General features: G+C 39.5%; 1 protein-coding gene across 1 annotated transcript in view; it reads right to left on the reverse strand.

Annotated features, from left to right (window-relative positions):
* Positions 1–18,083, reverse strand: part of ADAMTS12 (ADAM metallopeptidase with thrombospondin type 1 motif 12) — a 451,387-nt gene that overhangs the window by 255,271 nt on the left and 178,033 nt on the right. Inside the window, exon 3 of the mRNA XM_064271103.1 lies at positions 11,793–11,937. Within this exon, the coding sequence (XP_064127173.1) occupies positions 11,793–11,937 (145 nt within the window). The remainder of the gene's footprint in view (positions 1–11,792; positions 11,938–18,083) is intronic.

The following is an 18,083-nucleotide window of genomic DNA, read 5'->3' on the forward strand; positions in this document are numbered from 1 at the left end:
TGGCAATATGGTGGGCTAGATCTTCTAAAAAGCCCTCCAAATAGTAAGCTCCTAAGAATGCTAAAGCATTTAAATAAAAGAAAGAAAGAGAGGAAATTCCCAGAGGCCAAAAATAGAGAAAAGAAAAATAAAAAGCAAGAAAACTGGAATCCAGAGAGAAAAGCAAGAGGTGGGGTGGAGTGTGATAATCTTTGATTTGTTAATTTGGCTAGGCTGTAAAATTAGTGCCTGGTTATTCAATTAAACACTAGTGTTGCTTTGAAGGTGTTTCATAGATGTGATTAAACTCTATAATCAGATGACTTTAAGTAAAGAAGATTATTCTCCATAATCTGTGTGGACCTGATTCAATCACTAGAAAGGCTTTAAGAGCAAAGCTGAGGCTTGCTTGAAGAACAAATTCCACCTGTAGATAAAAGATTCAGCCTATGCCCAAGAATTCTAGCCTCCCATTCTGTCAGTCTGCCCTACAGATCTCAGACTTGTCTACCCAGCCCTCACAATTGCATAAGCCAATTCCTTGCAATAAGCTTCTTAGAACATATCTCCTACTAGTTCTGCTTCTCTGGTTGTGCCTTGACTGATACATGGAGTTAGCAACTGATCGGGGCACCTGCTGCTCCCTACTTTTGCTCTTGACACAGGAGGCAAGTTTAGAGTTCACATAGGTGGGAAGTCAGATCAGCGACTAGATGAAAAAGTAAACCAGGAAAATAGCGAACAAACCTAAATTTGACTGCCTGGGTCTTGACTCTGGATATAAGGGAGAAAACTATTTATTGACAATCTACAGTTGCAACCCAAATTCACAACAGAATATATGGAACTTTAACATGAACCACAGTGAGATACTACTTTACACCCACCAGACTGGCAAAATTTAAATGTGAGAATGCCAAGTGTTAGGCAGGATGTGGAACAATGGGAGCTCTCATTCACTCAGCTTGAACATTAACTTTGGAAAACAATTTTGCATTACCTGATAAAGTCACAGATATATATCCTATGGGTTATTGATTTCAATATTGTTGTTAGGTGCTGTCGAGTTGGTTCCAACTCATAGTGACCCTATATACAACAGGATGTCAGTTTGTTGTACTCCGGTGGCTTACTTGTTGTGATGCTGGAAGCTTTGCCAGCAGTATTTCAAATGCCAGCAGGGTCATCCACTGTGGACAGGTTTCAGTGGCACTTCCAGACTAAGACAGACTAGGAAGAAGGATCTGGCAATCCACTTCTGAAGAAATTGTTCAGTGAAAACCTTACAGACAGCAGCAGAACCTTGATTTCACTACTAGGTATATATCCTAGAAAACTTTTTGAGCCTGCATACTAGGAAACATGTACAAGAATGGTCTTTGCATCATTATGTACAATAGCTCCAATCTGGAAGCAGTTCAGATCCACTCACAGGAGACCGGACCAAGTGTGGAGGGTTCACACAAGAGTATCTAAATTAAAACAAACTTGTTGCCATTGAATCGATTGTGACTCAGAGCAATCCTGTAGGACAGAGTAGAACTGCCCCATAGGATTTTCAAGGCTGTGGGTTTGAACCACCAATCTTTTGGTGAGCAGCCAAGCACGTAACTGCTGTGCCACCAGGGCTCCTCTAAAGGAGTATCTACAGAAGAGAGAATGAATGAACTATAGCTACATGTCCCAGCATGGGTGAACCTCCCACAAATAATGTGGAGTAATTTGTTTAAAAAAAAAAAAATTTCTTTTTTTCAAACAAATATCCCAATACATGTATTAAGACTCTTCTTGGCCTTATCAGATAAAGATAAAGCCAGGACCAGATCCCTACCTATCTGTGTCCTCTATCCAGGCTGTCAACTCTTTGGACCAAGAATTATGTCCTATTCACAATTGTAACCCCAGAGCCTAGGAGAGCACCTGACACAAAGAAGGTACCCAATAGGTATTTGTTGAATCAATGAATACATTTATGAACACAAGAATGCATGCCAGGAATCAGACCCTGTGCTCCTAGCCTGGAGTCATGATGCCTGAAACCCCAAACTCATCTGCCTGGATCAGTCTGTGCCACAGATGACCCCTCTGCTGTTGTCATCTCACCTATCTGACTAATATTAACCTCCCCAACCCCAACTTCCTGGAACTATAGTTCTAGACACTTCCATCTTACAACAATTCAAGCACCAGTGTGAACACACATCTTTCCAAAAAGCCTAAGAGAAAGGAGTGTGTCATTGTCAATAAAATGTGGTTTTGGAATTTGCTCTCAATTTGATTCCGGCAAGTTGTATTTTTCTACCACTTACCATGAACTCTAGAAAGTTGATTGTAGAAAAAACAAGAACATTGTAAGGGCTCAACAAACATAAGGCTCATAACGGCAAATAAAACAAGCATACAGATTAAGAAAATTTAGTTAAAATTGATCAAACCAAAACAAAATACTATCGCATTAAAACTCAGAGTAAAAGAACTTAATTGCACTGAGCCATATTGATAAGGGCCTTATCGTGAAATGCCAGAACAACTTTCCATGTGGAAAACAAAAATAAGTGAAGGAATAAATTTTAGGGGAAAGTTTGTTGTTGTTGTTGTTGTTAGGTGCCATCGAGGTGGTTCTGACTCATACCAACCCTGTGTACAACAGAAAGAAACACTGCCTGGTCCTGCCCCATCCTCACCATCTTTGCTATGTTCGAGCTCATTGTGGCAGCTACTGTGTCAATCCACCTCATTTAGTGTCTTCCTCTTTTTCACTGACCCTCTGGCTTATCAAGCATGGTGTACTTCTCCAGGGGCTTGACCCTCCTAATAAAATATCCGAAGTACTAAAGACAAAGTCTCATCATCCTCACTCCCAAAGAGCACTCTGGCTGTACTCCCAAGACAGACTTGTTCATTCTTCTGGCAGTGCACAGTATATTCAATATTCTTCACCAACACGATAATTCAAAGGCATCCGTTCTTCTTCAGTCTTCCTTACTCACAGTTCAGCTTTCACATGCATACGAGGTGATTCAAAGTATTATGGGTCGGGTCAGACACACCTTAGTCCTCAAAATGCCATCTTTGCTTTTCAACACTTTAAAGAGGTCTTTTGCATCAGATGTGCCCAATGCAATACGTCTGCTGCTTCCATGGGTATTGATTGTGAATCCAAGTAAAATGAAATCCTTGACAACTTCAATAATTTCTACGTTTATCATGATGTTGCTTATTGGTCCAGTTGTGAGAATTTTTGTTTTATGTTGAAGTGCAATCCCTACTGAGGGCTGTAGTTTTTGGTCTTCATCAGTAAGTGCTTCAGGTCCTCTTCACTTTCAGCAAGCAAAGTGGTGCCATCTGCATACCACAGGTTGTTAATGTGCCTTCAACCAGTCCTGATGCCATGTTCTTTTTCATATAGTCCAGATTCTCAGTTATATGCTCAGTATACAGAGTGGATAAGTATGATAAAAGCATACAACCCATGCACACCTTTCCTGATTTTAAACCACGAAGTATTCCCTTTTTCTATTGGAACAATTGCCTCCTGGGCAATGTATAGGTTCCACATGAGCACAATTAAGTGTTCTGTAACTCCCATTCTTCACAATTTTATCCATAATTTGTTATTTCCACACACTCAAATGTATTTCCATAGTCAATAATACATAAGTAAACACCTTTCTGGTTTTCTCTGCTTTCAGCCAAGATCCATCTGACATTACTGATGAAATCCCTCATTCCGTGTCCTCTTCTGAATCTGGCTTGTATTTCTGGCTGTTCTCTGTCGATATACTGTTGCAACCATTTTTGAATGATCTTCAGCAAAATTTTACTTGCGTGTGATATTAATGATACTGTTTGATAATTTTTGCATTCTGTTGGGTCATCTTTCTTTGGAAGAATCACCTTTTTTTCTTTACCTGTCTTCTAAATTTCTTGGCATAGACGGGTGAGCACCTCCAGCAATGCATCCATTTGTTGAAATATCTTAACTGGTATTGTCATTTCCTGGAGTCTTGTTTTTCACCAATGTCTTCAGTGCAGCTTGGACTTCTTCCTTCAATATCATCCCTTCCTTCTACTTCATGAAATGGTTGAACATCACGCAATTCTTTTTGGTACAGTGATTCTGTGTATTCCTTCCATCTTCTTTAGATGCTTTTTTTGTTATTCAATATTTTGCCCACAGAATCCTTCAGAATTGCAGCTCAAGGCTTGGATTTTTTCCTCACTTCTTTCAGCTTGAGAAATGCCTAGCATGTTCTTCGCTTTTGATATTCTATATCCAGGTCTTTGTCAGTTCGTTATAATACTTCGGCTTCTCAAGCCTCACTTTGAAACGTTCTGTTCAGTTTTCATCATTTCTTCCTTTCACTTTAGCTACTCTACATTCAAGGGCAAACTTTCAGACTCCCTCTGACATCTGTATTGGTCTTTTTTTTTTCTTTCTTTCTTCTCTTTTTAATGACCTTTAGCTTTCTTCATGTATGATGCTACCCCACAATTAGTCTGGTCTTCAGTTATTAGCATTCAGTGCATCAAATCTATTCTTGAGATGGTCTCTAAATTCAGGTGGGATGTACTCAAAGCCGTATTTTGGTTTTCCTGGACTTGGTTTAATTTTCTTCAGCTTCAACTTGAACTTGCATATAAGCAATTGCTGGTCTGTTCCGCAGTCGGCCCCTGGCCTTGTTATAACTGATGATATTGTGCTTTTCCATTGTCTCTTTATACAGATGTAGTCAATTTGATTCCTGTGTTTTCTATCCATTGAGGTCCACTTGTATAGTGCCATTTATATTGCTGAAAAAAGATATTTGCAATGAATAAGTGGTTGACCTTTCAAAATTTTTTCATGTGATCTCTGACATTGTTTCTATAACCAAGGCCACATTTTCCAACTACAGATCCTTCTTCTTTGTTTCCAATGTTTGCATCCCAATCATCAATGCATCTTGATTGCATGCTGGATCAATTTCAGGCCGCAGAAGTAGGTAAAAAATTTCAATTTCTTCATCTTTGGCATTAGTGGTTGGTGCATAATTTGAATAATAGCCATACTAACTGGTCTTCCTTACAGGTGTATGGATATTATAACACTAACAGGGTTGTACTTCAGGATAGTTCTTGAAAAGTTCTTTTTGACTATGAATGTGAGGCCATTCCTTTTCAAATTGTCATTCCCAGCATAGTAGACCATATGATTATCTGTTTCAAAATGGCCAGTACCAGTACATTTCAGCTCAGTAATGCCTAGGATATTGATCATTATGAGTTCCATTTCATTTTTGATGACTTCCAATTTTCCTGGGTTCATATTGTGTACATTCCATGTTCCGATTATTAATGGATGTTTTCAGTCATGCCACATCAGCAAATGAAGGCCATGGAAGTGTTACTCCAACCACATCATTAAGGTCAACTCTATTTTGAGGCAGCAACTCTTTCCCAGTCATATTTTGAGTGCCTTCCAACAGGAGGGGCTCATCTTCCAGCAGTATTTCAGACAATGTTCGGTTGCTATTCATGAGGTTTTCACTGGCCAATTTCTTCCTGGCAAGGTCTTCTTAGTCTATCTTAGTCTGAAACTCCACTGAAACCCATCTATCATAGTTGACCCTGCTGTTATTTGAAATATTGGTGGCATAGCTTTTAGTATCACATCAACACGCAAGCCACCACCTTATGACAAATTGACAGATGCATGGGAAAGTCAGTGATACATTTTCTCTCCTGAAGCACTAGTGTATTTTTTAAGTACATTTTTTTTCCCCCTAATACCAAGGATGTTCTAGCCTTGAGCATTACAAAGACAGAATGTTTTACACATGACAAAGGTGATCCTTTTTGATATAATCACAGTAATTCACTGTCCCAGCATCAACTGACCTAAGCATGAAGTGTACTTTACTGTTGGCTAATGACACCAAAACTGTCAGTTAATCCCATAATCTTTACAGGGTAGTGTGGCATAAAAGTACTGCAATTACTGTGTTCAGAAAAACCAAGTACATTTCAACATACTGAGATTTAAATTCCAAATGTCATGTACAGTTTAAGAACATTAGCAGGCACACTATTCTTGAATCTCTAGATATCATTTAATCATTGGTTCAAGCTTATTGTCTTTGGAATCAGATGGTCACAAATAACTGACACTTGCTCAATATCTAGAAAATGTGCCTTTCTTTTTTCTTTCTCTCAAGGCTGCACAGAGATGCATGTACTCTAATTTCATCTTCTTGGTTTTTAATTACCTTTTGTCAGTGTCTTAGTCATCTTGTGCTGCCATAACAGAAATACTATAAGTGGATGGCTTTAACAAAGAGAAATTTATTTTCTCACAGTCTAGTAGGCTAGAAGTACAAATTGAGGGTGTCAGCTCCAGGGGAAGACTTTCTCTGTTGGCTCTGGAGGAAGGTTCTTGTCATCAATCTTCCCCTGGACTAGAAGCTTCTCTGAACAGGAACCCCAGGTCTAAAGGGGCTCTGCTTCCGGTGCTGTTTTCTTGGTGGTATGAGGTCCCCATGTCTCTCTGCTTGCTTCTCTCTTTTATATCTCAAAAGAGATTGGCTTAAGACATTATCCAATCTTATAGACCTCATCAATATAACTGCTACTAATCCATCTCATGGAAAAGCTCAGCATCATCAGTCAGAGCAAGGCCAGGAGCCAACTGTGGATCAGACCATCAATTACTTATATGCAAGTTCAGTTGAAACTGAGGAAAATTAGAACAAGTCCACAAGAGCCAAAGTATGACCTTGAGTATATCCCACCTGAATTTAGAGACCATCTCAAGAATAGACTTGACACGTTGAACACTAATGACCAAAGACCAGATGAGCTGTGGAATTACTTCAAGGATATTATACATGAAGAAAGAAAGAGGTCATTAAAAAGACAGGAAAGAAATAAAAGACCTAAACGGATGTCAGAAGAGGCTCAGAAACTGGCTCTTGAACATCGAGTAGCTAAAGCAAAAGGAAGAAATGATGAAGTAAAAGAGCTGAACAGAAGATTTCAAAGGACAGCTTGAGAAAACAAAGTAAAGTATTATGATGACATGTGCAAAGACCTGGAGATAAAAAACCAAAAGGGAAAAATACATTCAGGATTTCTGAAGCTGAAAGAACTGGAGAAAAAAATTCAAGCCTCAAGTTGCAATACTGAAGGATTCTATGGTGAAAACATTAAATGATGCAGGAAGTATCCCAAAAAGATGGAAGGAATACACAGAGCCACTATACCAAAAAGAATTGGTTGATGTTCAACTATTTCGGGAAGTAACATATGATCAGGAACCAATGGTACTAAAGGAAGAATTCCAAGCTACAGTAGGCACTGGCAAAAAAACAGGCTCCAGGAATTGATGGAATACCAATTGAGATGTTTCAGCAAATGGATGCAGCGCGGGAAGCACTCACTCATCTCTGCCAAGAAATCTGGAAGACAGCTACCTAGCCTGCTGACTGGAAGAGATCCAACCAAATCTGGAGATATTGAACAATGTCATTAATACCACATGCAAGCAAAATTCTGCTGAAAATCATTCAAACGTGGCTGCAGCAGTGTATCAACAGGGAACTTTCAGAAATTCAAGCCAGATTCAAAAGAGGACATGGAACCAGGGATATCATTGCTGATGTCAGATGGACCCTGGGTGAAAGTAGAGAATACCAGGAAGATGTTTGCGTATGTTTTATTGACTACACTAAGGCATTCCACTGTGTAGATCATAACAAATTATGGATAACACTGTAGAGAATGGGAATTGCAGAACACTTAATTGTGTTCATGGGGGCTCTGTAAATGGTTCAAGAGGCAGTCATTCAAATAGAACAAGGGGATACTGCACACTGGTTTAAAGTCAGGAAAGGTGTGTGTTAGGGTTGTATCGTTTCACCATACTTATTCAATCTGTAAGCTGAGCAAATAATCCGAGAAGCTGGACTATAGGAAGAACACAGCATCAGGATTGGAGGAAGACTCATTAACAGCCTTCATTATGCATATGACACAACCTTCTTGCTGAAAGTGAAGAGGACTTGAAACGTTTACTGATGAAGATCAAAGACCACAACCTTCAGTATGGATTATACCTCAACATAAAGGGAACAAAAATCCTCACACCTGGATCAATAAGCAATATCATGATAAACAGAGAAAAGATTGATGTTGTCAAGGACTTCACTTTACTTGGATCCACAATCAACAGCCATGGATGCAGCAGTCAAGAAATCAAAAGATGCATTGCATTGGGCAAATCAGCTGCAAAAGATCTCTTTAAAATGTTGAAAAGCAAAGATGTCACCTTGAGGACTAAGGTGTGCCCAACTGAAGCCATGGTGTTTTCAATCACCTCATATGCATGTGAAAGCTGGACAACGAACAAGGAAGATGGAAGAAGAACTGACGCCTTTGAATTGTGGTGTTGGCAAAGAATACTGAATATACCATGGACTGCCAAAAGAACAAACAAATCGGTCTTGGAAGAAGTACAACCAGAATGCTCCTTAGAAGCAAAGATGGCAAGACTACGTCTCACATACTTTGGACATGTTATCAGGAGGGATCAGTCCCTGGAAAACAATATCACTCTTAGTAAAGTAGTTGGTCAAGGGTCAGTGAAAAGAGGAAAACCCTGGGTGAGGTGGATTGACACAGTGGCTGCAACAATGGGCTCAAGCATAGCAACAATTGTAAGGATGGTGCAGGACGGGGCAGTGTTTTGTTCTGTTGTGCATAGGGTCACCATGAGTCAGAATCAACTCGACATTACCTTACAACGCACAGGGAAATCACATCAGATGATAAAATGGTAGACAATAATACGATACCGGGAATCATGACCTAGCCAAGTTGACAGATATTTTTGGGGGGACAAAATTCAATCTATGACAGTCAGCTTCATTTCAATGATTACTGAATTCCTCCTTTCCACCTAATACTCTGCTACATACTAATTGGAGAGTGGGGGTCTCTACTCTAAGGGAGCTTGTGAGAATGATTGAGGAAACAAGATTTATCAACCAAGAAAATCTTAAAGAATAAGGATGGGGCAGCAAGTTTCTGAGTCTCTTCTGACATCCATTTAGGTCTTTTATTTCTTTCCTATCTTTTTAATGACCTCTAGCTTTCTTCATGTATGATGTCCTTGATGTAATTCCACAGCTCATCTGGTCTTTGGTCATTAGTGTTCAACGTGTCAAGTCTATTCTTGAGATGGCCTCTAAATTCAGGTGGGATATACTCAAGGTCATACTTTGGCTCTTGTGGACTTGTTCTAATTTTCCTCAGTTTCAACTGAACTTGCATATAAGTAACTGAGAAAGCCTGAGGTATGATAGAACTTTGATTTGTGAGCTAGGCCATGTTCTGACACCAACTAGGTTTATGCTTTCGAGAATTTACTCCTTTCTCTGAGTCACAGCTGCTTCATTGGTGAAAAACGGAGGCTGCATTAGGCACTTTCAAAAGTCCTTCCAGGAGAGATGTTCAATTGTGGCATTTTGAGGTTCTAAGCAAACATAGGAGAGTATCTTCTAGAAGATGTATGTGGAGAAATTGGCAATGCAAAGGCTGTTCTAGAGTGAGATCATCAGAGGTTTCATGGGTATGTTGAGACTTAAGATTGGCCTGTTAGTACAATAATGCAATAATCTGACAAGCATTATAACTGTGGTGTTGTGTGTGACCTAACAGGGGAAATGACATTTGTAAATCTCACACTTCTCCTCCCCATTCCTTGTGCCTTCATGACTGAACACTTGCTATTTTCGGTTCAGTTTTAACCAGCTCTACCTCTACGAGGGAGTTATAAGGGAAAGAAGGCGTTCAAGGTGGGTAGGAGAACAATATCTCATTTTACAGAGCACTTGCTCCAGATAACTACTGGAACACTTATTGAGACAAAATCACTCACTGCCCTAGTGACCCTCTCTGTTGTATTGAGTACCTAATGATCTCAAAGGTATCTAATTACCCACACAAAGTTTTCTCCATCACCAAAAGTGTAATGGAAATTAGGCAATTTATCCAGGTGATTGGATCAGTGACAAATGGAAAAATGCTAAAAACTCACACTGAGACTAAGTTATTTGTAGTGCATCCATATTGATCAAATCAGCTGGATGACTATGTCTCTTCCTTTCTCTTGGTACTCTCTAGAAAGAGGCACACAATTCCAATTTACAACCAGAATGATCCTTAGAAGATGGTTAAGATTTCATCTTACATATTTTGGATACATTACCAGGAGGGACCAGTCCCTGGAGAAGGACATCATGCTTGGTAAAGTAGAGGGTCAGGGAAAAAGAGGAAGACTCTCAATGACATGGATTGACACAGTGGCTGCAACAATGGGCTCAAACATAGCAACGATTGTGAGGATGGTACAGGAGTGGGCAATGTTTTGTTTCTGTTGTACATAGGGTCATGATGAGTCCAAACCAACTAGATGGCACCTAACAACAATAACAATTTACAACAAAGAGGCAGTAGCTTAATAAAGTTAAGGAATTAAAGCAGCTTTCCATTTTCGTACACTGAAAACATAGACTCAAAAGTTTTCTTATCGCAAAGGTACTCAGCTAAAAGAAACAACCAGGAAGTTGCCATTTAGCTTAGGGCTTGAGCTTGGATGAAGTCTATAGGGAAGTTACCTACCCCCTTGTCACTTCATAGCCTTTCATCTTAAAAAGAATATTTGTTTATATATCTATTTACAATTGTTCTTAAAGTAGGATGAGCTCCATTTGGGACATGAAGTAAAAGAGTTTTTTTGTTTGTTTTGTTTGCTTGATTTGTTTTGTTGACATTTGCTATTTCAACATTCTCCACATGTACAAGTCAGTGACATTAGTTGTGTAATGGTGATGGTTGCACAACATGATAAACACAATTGATATCCGTTTATTTTCCTTCTTGCAAAGCTCAAGTTTGATTCTTCCAAAACCCTTATTAGGATTCATTTTCTCTAACTCCTTCTTTATCTATTTTCCCTTCAAGGTCAACGGTTTCCAAATTCTGAAGACACATGAATAATAGTATGAATTCCTTTTGTTAACTATTCCTTCTAGCATTGTTATTTCTCTGAAGAAAGGAAAAATTATACAATAATTTAGAAAGTGTCCCAATTTACAATGGCCTCTCATGCATAGTCTATTAGCTCCTACACATTAAAGAGAACGTGGAAGTTGCAAGAAAAAAAAAAACTTGGAGACTATTTATCTCTGAAAATTACCTGAAATTGTTTAATATAAGGTAGAAAGGGGCAGTTCAAATCAGGGGGCAGGATACAAACCTCAGAAAACAAAAGACAAAAAACATTTAGCTGAATTCACTGTTTGATAACGTGTTGGTTTTTTTCTTCAGTTTTTCTTCAGGCATCATTATCAAGATCCTCAAACATTTAAATTCTCCTTCCCATACGTGGATATGAAGAATGGGCTTGTATTTTCCACACCGATGTATTATAACACTGCTTATACTGAGCATTATTATGTCTTTTTTGTAAAATACCTTCCTCTAAGGGGTATTCAGAGCAATTTTTTAAAAAGCCGATTCCCAATTAAGAGTATCATATGAGTATCACCAATTAATGTAAAAAGGATGAAAGAGATGCTTTTTCACTTCCCATTAACAATAGGAAGAGACTAGAGTATAAAGGAGTGAAATGACTTATACAAGGCTCTATACTTTCCGGTAACAGAATGGGGAGGAGATGATAAGCCTGAATAAGAACAGGTCATGTTGTAATAAAACAATCAAAAGAACAAAACACACCCCTCAATCCTATGAGGACATTGGTGTCACAGTACCGTTTAATCCGCAAGCTGGCTCCTTTATCTCTGGAGCTCTCTGCATCTTATACATGACGTGTGGGTGATACTGTCCCTCAGCCAGTGGATGATTTTTAACAGGTTCAATGAAAAAGTCTCCATGTGGTAGATGGAAAAATCCAGTCTGAAAATACATTCAAGAAGAAGGTTTATTTGAATCACCTTTTTTACATGCAAAGAAAATTCATAACAAATTTTACAGCACTTTATCAATACATTTATTTAGTAAAGAAATTTATTATCAAAGTGAAAAATTATACAGACCATGATGATTCCCTGAAACTCATAAGGCAAACATTTACATCGTCTGCTTTCTCACCTTGCAGAAGAACTTCTACTACTATGATTTAATGAATTGTCTCTAAGGTTATGGCTATTAAATGTTTTGAGGTCATGTATACTCTGTCCTGTAGGGTCACTAGGAGTCGGAATCAACTCGATGGCACTTGGTTTTTTGGGGGGTTTATCACTATGAGACTCAAATTTTAAAAGTATACATATATATGCACTCAAAATACAGCACACAATTTTTCAAACTCATGGGTCACCCTAAAATCCATCCCTGTGTTTCCATGAATTTCAAATTTAGAACAATTGCTTTCCAGTCCCCCTATATTGTTGTTGTTAGCTGTTGTCCAGTCAGGCACCTGTGCACAATGGAATAAAATGCTGCCCATTCCAGAGCCATTGCCACAAACAGTTGGGGACAGGACCATTGTAATCCATATGGTTTTCATTGGCTGATTTTCAGAAGTAGATTACCAGGCATGTCTTCCTAGTTTGTCTTAGTCTGGAAGCTCTGCTGAAACCTGTTCAGCATCATAGCAACATGCAAGCCTCCGGTGACAGATGGGTGGTTGTTGCACACAAGGTGCATTGGCAGGAAGCTGAACCCAGGTCTCTGACACACTTCCAAGAATTCTACCACTGAACCACCACTGCCTCCTTTCCCTGTTATAGAGGCACCTATACTTCATACTTCTGTTGTTACCTACATTCCACACTCCACTGACAACTTTTTGGAACATTTACCTACACATGTGTAGCCCAATCACATGTTCCCACCTGGGTAACTTAGAGTGTTTAATGTCATTCTGCTCTCAAGAAGACAAAGAAGCTTAACATTAAGTTCCTGATCTGAGATGGAGTTTCAGAGGTCTACAGTGGAAAACCTTCTCTCAGTTCTCAGGAAAAAGGGGGCACTCTCATTTCACAGATATAGGAATCTATGGTATGTGGGAGAACACTGGTCAATGGGTAACTCCTTTTAAAGGTCAGATCTACATTCTACAACTTTTTTTCCCTTAAAAACATTTCTTACTGCCCATTGAAGATGCTTAGAAAATTTCATTATCTTGTGATCACTTCAGATGGACTTAACTTTCAGGTTGTGAATTCTGCGTCTATAAAACACAAGGCTTGCCCTAGACAATCTACCTGAGGCATTATACTGAGAAATTCAAGAGCTCAGCCTCTAGAATTAGACTGGCCTCAAATTCCAACTCCTCCACTCATTAGCTCTGTGCCCTTGGGCAAATGGCTTGCTAAACTTGTTTTCTCAGCTAAAAAATGGAGGTCATCGAAGGTTGCTGTGAAGACTTAATGAGTTAATATATGTAAAGCTCTTTGAACAGGCCTGTCTCATAGTCTTACCTATTATTTGGTTCATTCTAGATCTCTGGTTTTCATAACTAACAACACACAAACTTCAGAAGATAACTGGGATCTTCTAAAAATTAAATACTTACACTCATCAAAAGATTTCACTGAAAGAGTAAAAAGAGAACCTTCAGACTGGGAAAAAAAAAATTTGGCTATGACAAATCCAACAAAGGTCTAATCTCTAAAATCTATAGGAAAGTTCAGCACCTCTACAACAAAAAGCCAAATAATCCAATTAAAAAATGGGCAAAGGAAATGAATAGCACTTCACCAAAGAAGACATTCAAGCAGCTAACAGAAACATGAGGAAATGCTTACAATCACTAGCCATTAGAGAAACACAAATCAAAACCACAATGAGATACCATCTCACCCCAGGATGGCTGGCATGGCTCAAAAAAACAGAAAATAATAAATGTTGGAGAGGCTGTGGGGGGACTGGAACTCTTAGGCACCTCTGGTGGGAATGCAAAATGATACAACCATTTTGAAAAATGATATGGCACTTCCTTAGAAAGTTAGAAATAGAAATATCATATGGCCCAGCAATCCCATTCCTAAGACTACATCCTGGAGAAATAAGAACCATCACACTAATAGACGTATGCACAGCAATGTTCATTGCAACACTGTTCACAATAGCAAAAAGATGGAAACAACCTAGTTGCCCACCAGCACATGAATGGATAAACAAACTATGGTACATATACACAATGGAGTACTACACAATGATAAAGAACAATGATGAATCTGTGAAGCATCTCACGACATGGATGAATCTGGAGGGCATTATGCTGAGTGAAATAAGTCAATCAAAAATAAGACAAATATTGTATGAGACCACTACTATAAAAACTCATGAAAAGGTTACACACAAAAAGAAGCAATCTTTGATAGTTATGAGGGAGGGGAGCTGTGGGGATGGAAAAACACTAAAACACCAAACAGATAAGTGGTAACTTTGGTGAAGGGTAAGATAGTACACAATACTGGGGAAGCAGCACAACTTGTCCAAGGCAAGGTCATGTAAGTGCCATAGACACATCCAAACTCCCTGGGGGACCAAATTGCTGGGCTGAGGGCTAGTGGGACCATGGTTTCGAGGAACATCTAGCTCAATTGGCATAACATAGTTTATAAAGACAATGTTCTACATTCTACTTTGGTGAGTAGTACCTAGGGTCTTAAAAGCTTGTGAGCATCTGTCTAAGATACTCCACTGGTCTCACCACATCAGGAGCAAGGGAGAATAAAGGAAACTAAAGACACAAGGGAAAGATCAGTCTAAAGGACTAATGGACCACAACTACTATGGCCTCCACCAGACTGAGTCCAGTACAACTGGATGGTGGCTGGCTGCTACTGCCAACTGCTCTGACAGGGAGCAGTAGAGGATCCCAGACAGAGCTGGAGAAAAATATAGAACAAAATTCTAACTCACAAAAAAAGACCAGACTTACTGGCTTGACAAAGACTGAAGAAACCCCAAGAGTATGGCCCCTGGAAACCATTTTAGCTTAGTAATGTAGTCACTCCTTAGGTTCACCCTTCAGCCAAAGACTGGACAGGCCCATAAAACAAAATGAGGCTAAAGGGGCACACCAGCCCAGGGGCAAATGCTAGAAGGCAAGAGGGGATAGGAAAGCTGGTAATAGGGAACTCAAAGTAGAGAAGTGAGAGTGTTGATATGTCATGGGGTTGTTAACCAAGGTCACAAGACAATATGTGTACTGTTTAATGAGAACCTAGTTTGTTCTGTAAACTTTCATCTAAAGTACAATAATGAAAAAGAAAAGAAATCAAATCTCTGGTTTTATATAATTTTTTTTGTATTAGGGTCTCTAGAGCCAAATTAGCAGTTCACTGAACATTAAGTTTTCAAAAATAATCTGGAAGCATCGGGGGCTTAGGGAGTTTGTAAAAGACTTCCAAGTTTAAGTTCCCCTCACTGAGTCTCTGCAATCCAGGGCTGCCCTGCTCTGAAGTCTGAGCTGAGCTTCCCTGTAGTCCAGGAAGCAAGAGGGCTCCACAAAAAAAGGAGCCTGCTCTTTACTGGAAAGCCTCTAAGTTAGATGTCTTTCAAAAATGTTTCCTTCATTGTAGCCAGCAATATAACCAAATCTTAACAGAAATCTCACAATTGGGTTCCTATTTTTATTACTGACCTTAAATCCTGTTTAGTAACAAGGAGGACAGAAAAAAGAGCACTTGACTAAGAGTCAAAAGAGCTGTGTGACCTTGAGTAAGTCCTTTGATCGTTTCAGCCATAATGTTCTCATGTATAAAATGGGGGAAATGCCTACTACCTCATAGGGCTGTTATCAGAATCAAATGAGAAAAAGCTTCTAAAATTTCCCTGAAAACTGCTTTACAAATGCAGGGTGGTAATGTTTAACTATCAACTCTAATAGCAGTTATATCTGACTTCAAATTTGCTTTTATGCTGACATTTCCTGGGAGACATGCTATTTCTTCTCAACATCTTTCCCTGAAGCCTCTACAATGAGGTGTCAAAATAACTCCAATAAAGACCCTGTGCGATGCTGCAATTTGATTCCACTTCTACTCTGAGACAGAAACCAGGTGCATAGGGAGAACATAGGCCTATAGCTATTGAAGTTTGTGTCCTCCATGGAAGCAACTCAGAAGTCAAGGACTCTTAGGGAAGGCTGGGCCTGGGGGCCCTTTATGCAACTACTATGAGCCCAGTGTTGACATCCTGGAAGAAAAAACAAAAAGGATCTGTTGGAATTTTCTCAGTCCCAAACTTTGGACTCGAATGGTGCAAAAGAAACAGATGGAATTCCAGTTGAGAACATAGCTATTTTATGGACAGTGTGATTGAGAATGCCTGCAAACCAAAGAAGCATTTTCCTAAAAGTCTACTATTTTCATTTGTGTTCTTTGCCACTGCAAGCCTCAGTCTCCATGGTGCCTGATGGTGTGCACCTTGCTGTTGTTAGTTGCCATCTAGTGGGCTTTAACTCATGGCGACCTTATGTATAACAGAATGAAATGTTGCCTGATCCTGTGCCGTCTTCATGACTTGTTGGTATGTTTGAGTCCATTGTTGAAACTATTGTGTCAATCTATATCACTGAGGGTTTCCCTCATATTTGCTGACCCTCCACTTTACCAAATATGATGTCCTTTTCTAGCAATTGGTCATTCCTGATGACATGTCCAAAGCAGGTGAGCCGAAGTCTTGTCATCTTTGCTTCTAAGAAGCATTCTGGTTGTATTTCTTCTAAGATTGATTTGCTCATTCTTCTAGTAGTCAGTCCATTGTATATCAATATTGTTTGCCAACACTGCTTAAATACTTGTCAGAAGCTGCATAGAGACCTAGGAGAGTGCGATGACTCACCAGCTGGAGGGGAAGCTAGACATTTGCTTACCTAAAATCAGGAATTATTTGTCCCAGGACTCTTTGTGTGTGTTACAGAGCAGGGACTGGGCAAAAGAGGGGATGAAGAGGCACTCTATGGTTGTGGGACAGGTGAGCTGGAAAGATCTCCTAGCTGAGATCTTCACCTCTCTCTTCCAACACAGAAAACAGAGCTTTGTACATCTGGCACCCAGGTGGTCACAGTTTATTGGTCTCTTCTCATCTAACTGGAGCCAGGTCATGCTGGAAAAAATCATCCTTGGTTTGCTTTCCAAAGGAAGGGCTGGCTCCATGCTTTCTCCGCCCAAGGGAATCATCTGCTCCTGTTCCTTGCTCTGGATTTGAACCAAACAAGCCACTCTTCATTCCAGTCTTCTCTACAACCTGCTCACCTCTTACCCCTTTGAAGGGGATTGATGAGGGAATTGAGAGAAAAGTGCATCTGTCCAATTCACTGGGGACTTGTACCCTGCACCCAGCAGAGTCTGGGCAGAATGAGCCCCAGGTTGAAGCTCAGAGAAGACAGATTTACCATCTCACATTTGCTATCATCTGCTCTCCTACCATCCAGTATCCAGTATTCTGCACACTGCTAACTCTTATTTGGAAATAAACTCACTAACTTGTTTTAACTAAGTTATAAATATCTGTGAATGCTTCCCAAGGCTATGTTTTTTTAAAAAAAAATAATTTTAAGTAAAGTTTAACATATAGAAAAATGCACAAATTATAACTGTAAAGCCCCACGAATTTTTCAAAATGGGAACACCCAGAGAGAGAAATAAAACACTATCAGCAGCCTAGAAACCCTCTAATCTCCCTCACAGTCCAAACCATCCTGTAAGGGCAACTGTTATCCTGACTTCTAATGTCACAAATTAGTTTTAAGCCTATCCTTAATCCTTTACAGGAAACATCACCTGGCACAAAAGAAAAAAACCTCTACTGGTTCATCTCAAGTGTTAGGGACTGGCCAACAGAAAAGATTTGTTAAGGTGGGTGAATTTTCCAAGACCCCATTAACTCAGACTTTTCATGTTGCATTCTACTCCTCAGGTAAGCCCAGCTGGTAAAATGAGACAGAGCTGAGATACGTTGGTACAATTGTTTGGCACTGAACCTTTACTGCTCCCTGCTAAGGAAGGGTGGGGGAAGGACCGTCAAAGACTCATCAGAACTAACTTTTTTTTCTTCAAGATGTCAGCTTAAGAATAGTTTCC

The sequence above is a fragment of the Loxodonta africana genome, chromosome 2 (genome assembly GCF_030014295.1).
Source record: "Loxodonta africana isolate mLoxAfr1 chromosome 2, mLoxAfr1.hap2, whole genome shotgun sequence".
NCBI classification, from domain to species: Eukaryota; Metazoa; Chordata; class Mammalia; order Proboscidea; family Elephantidae; genus Loxodonta; species Loxodonta africana.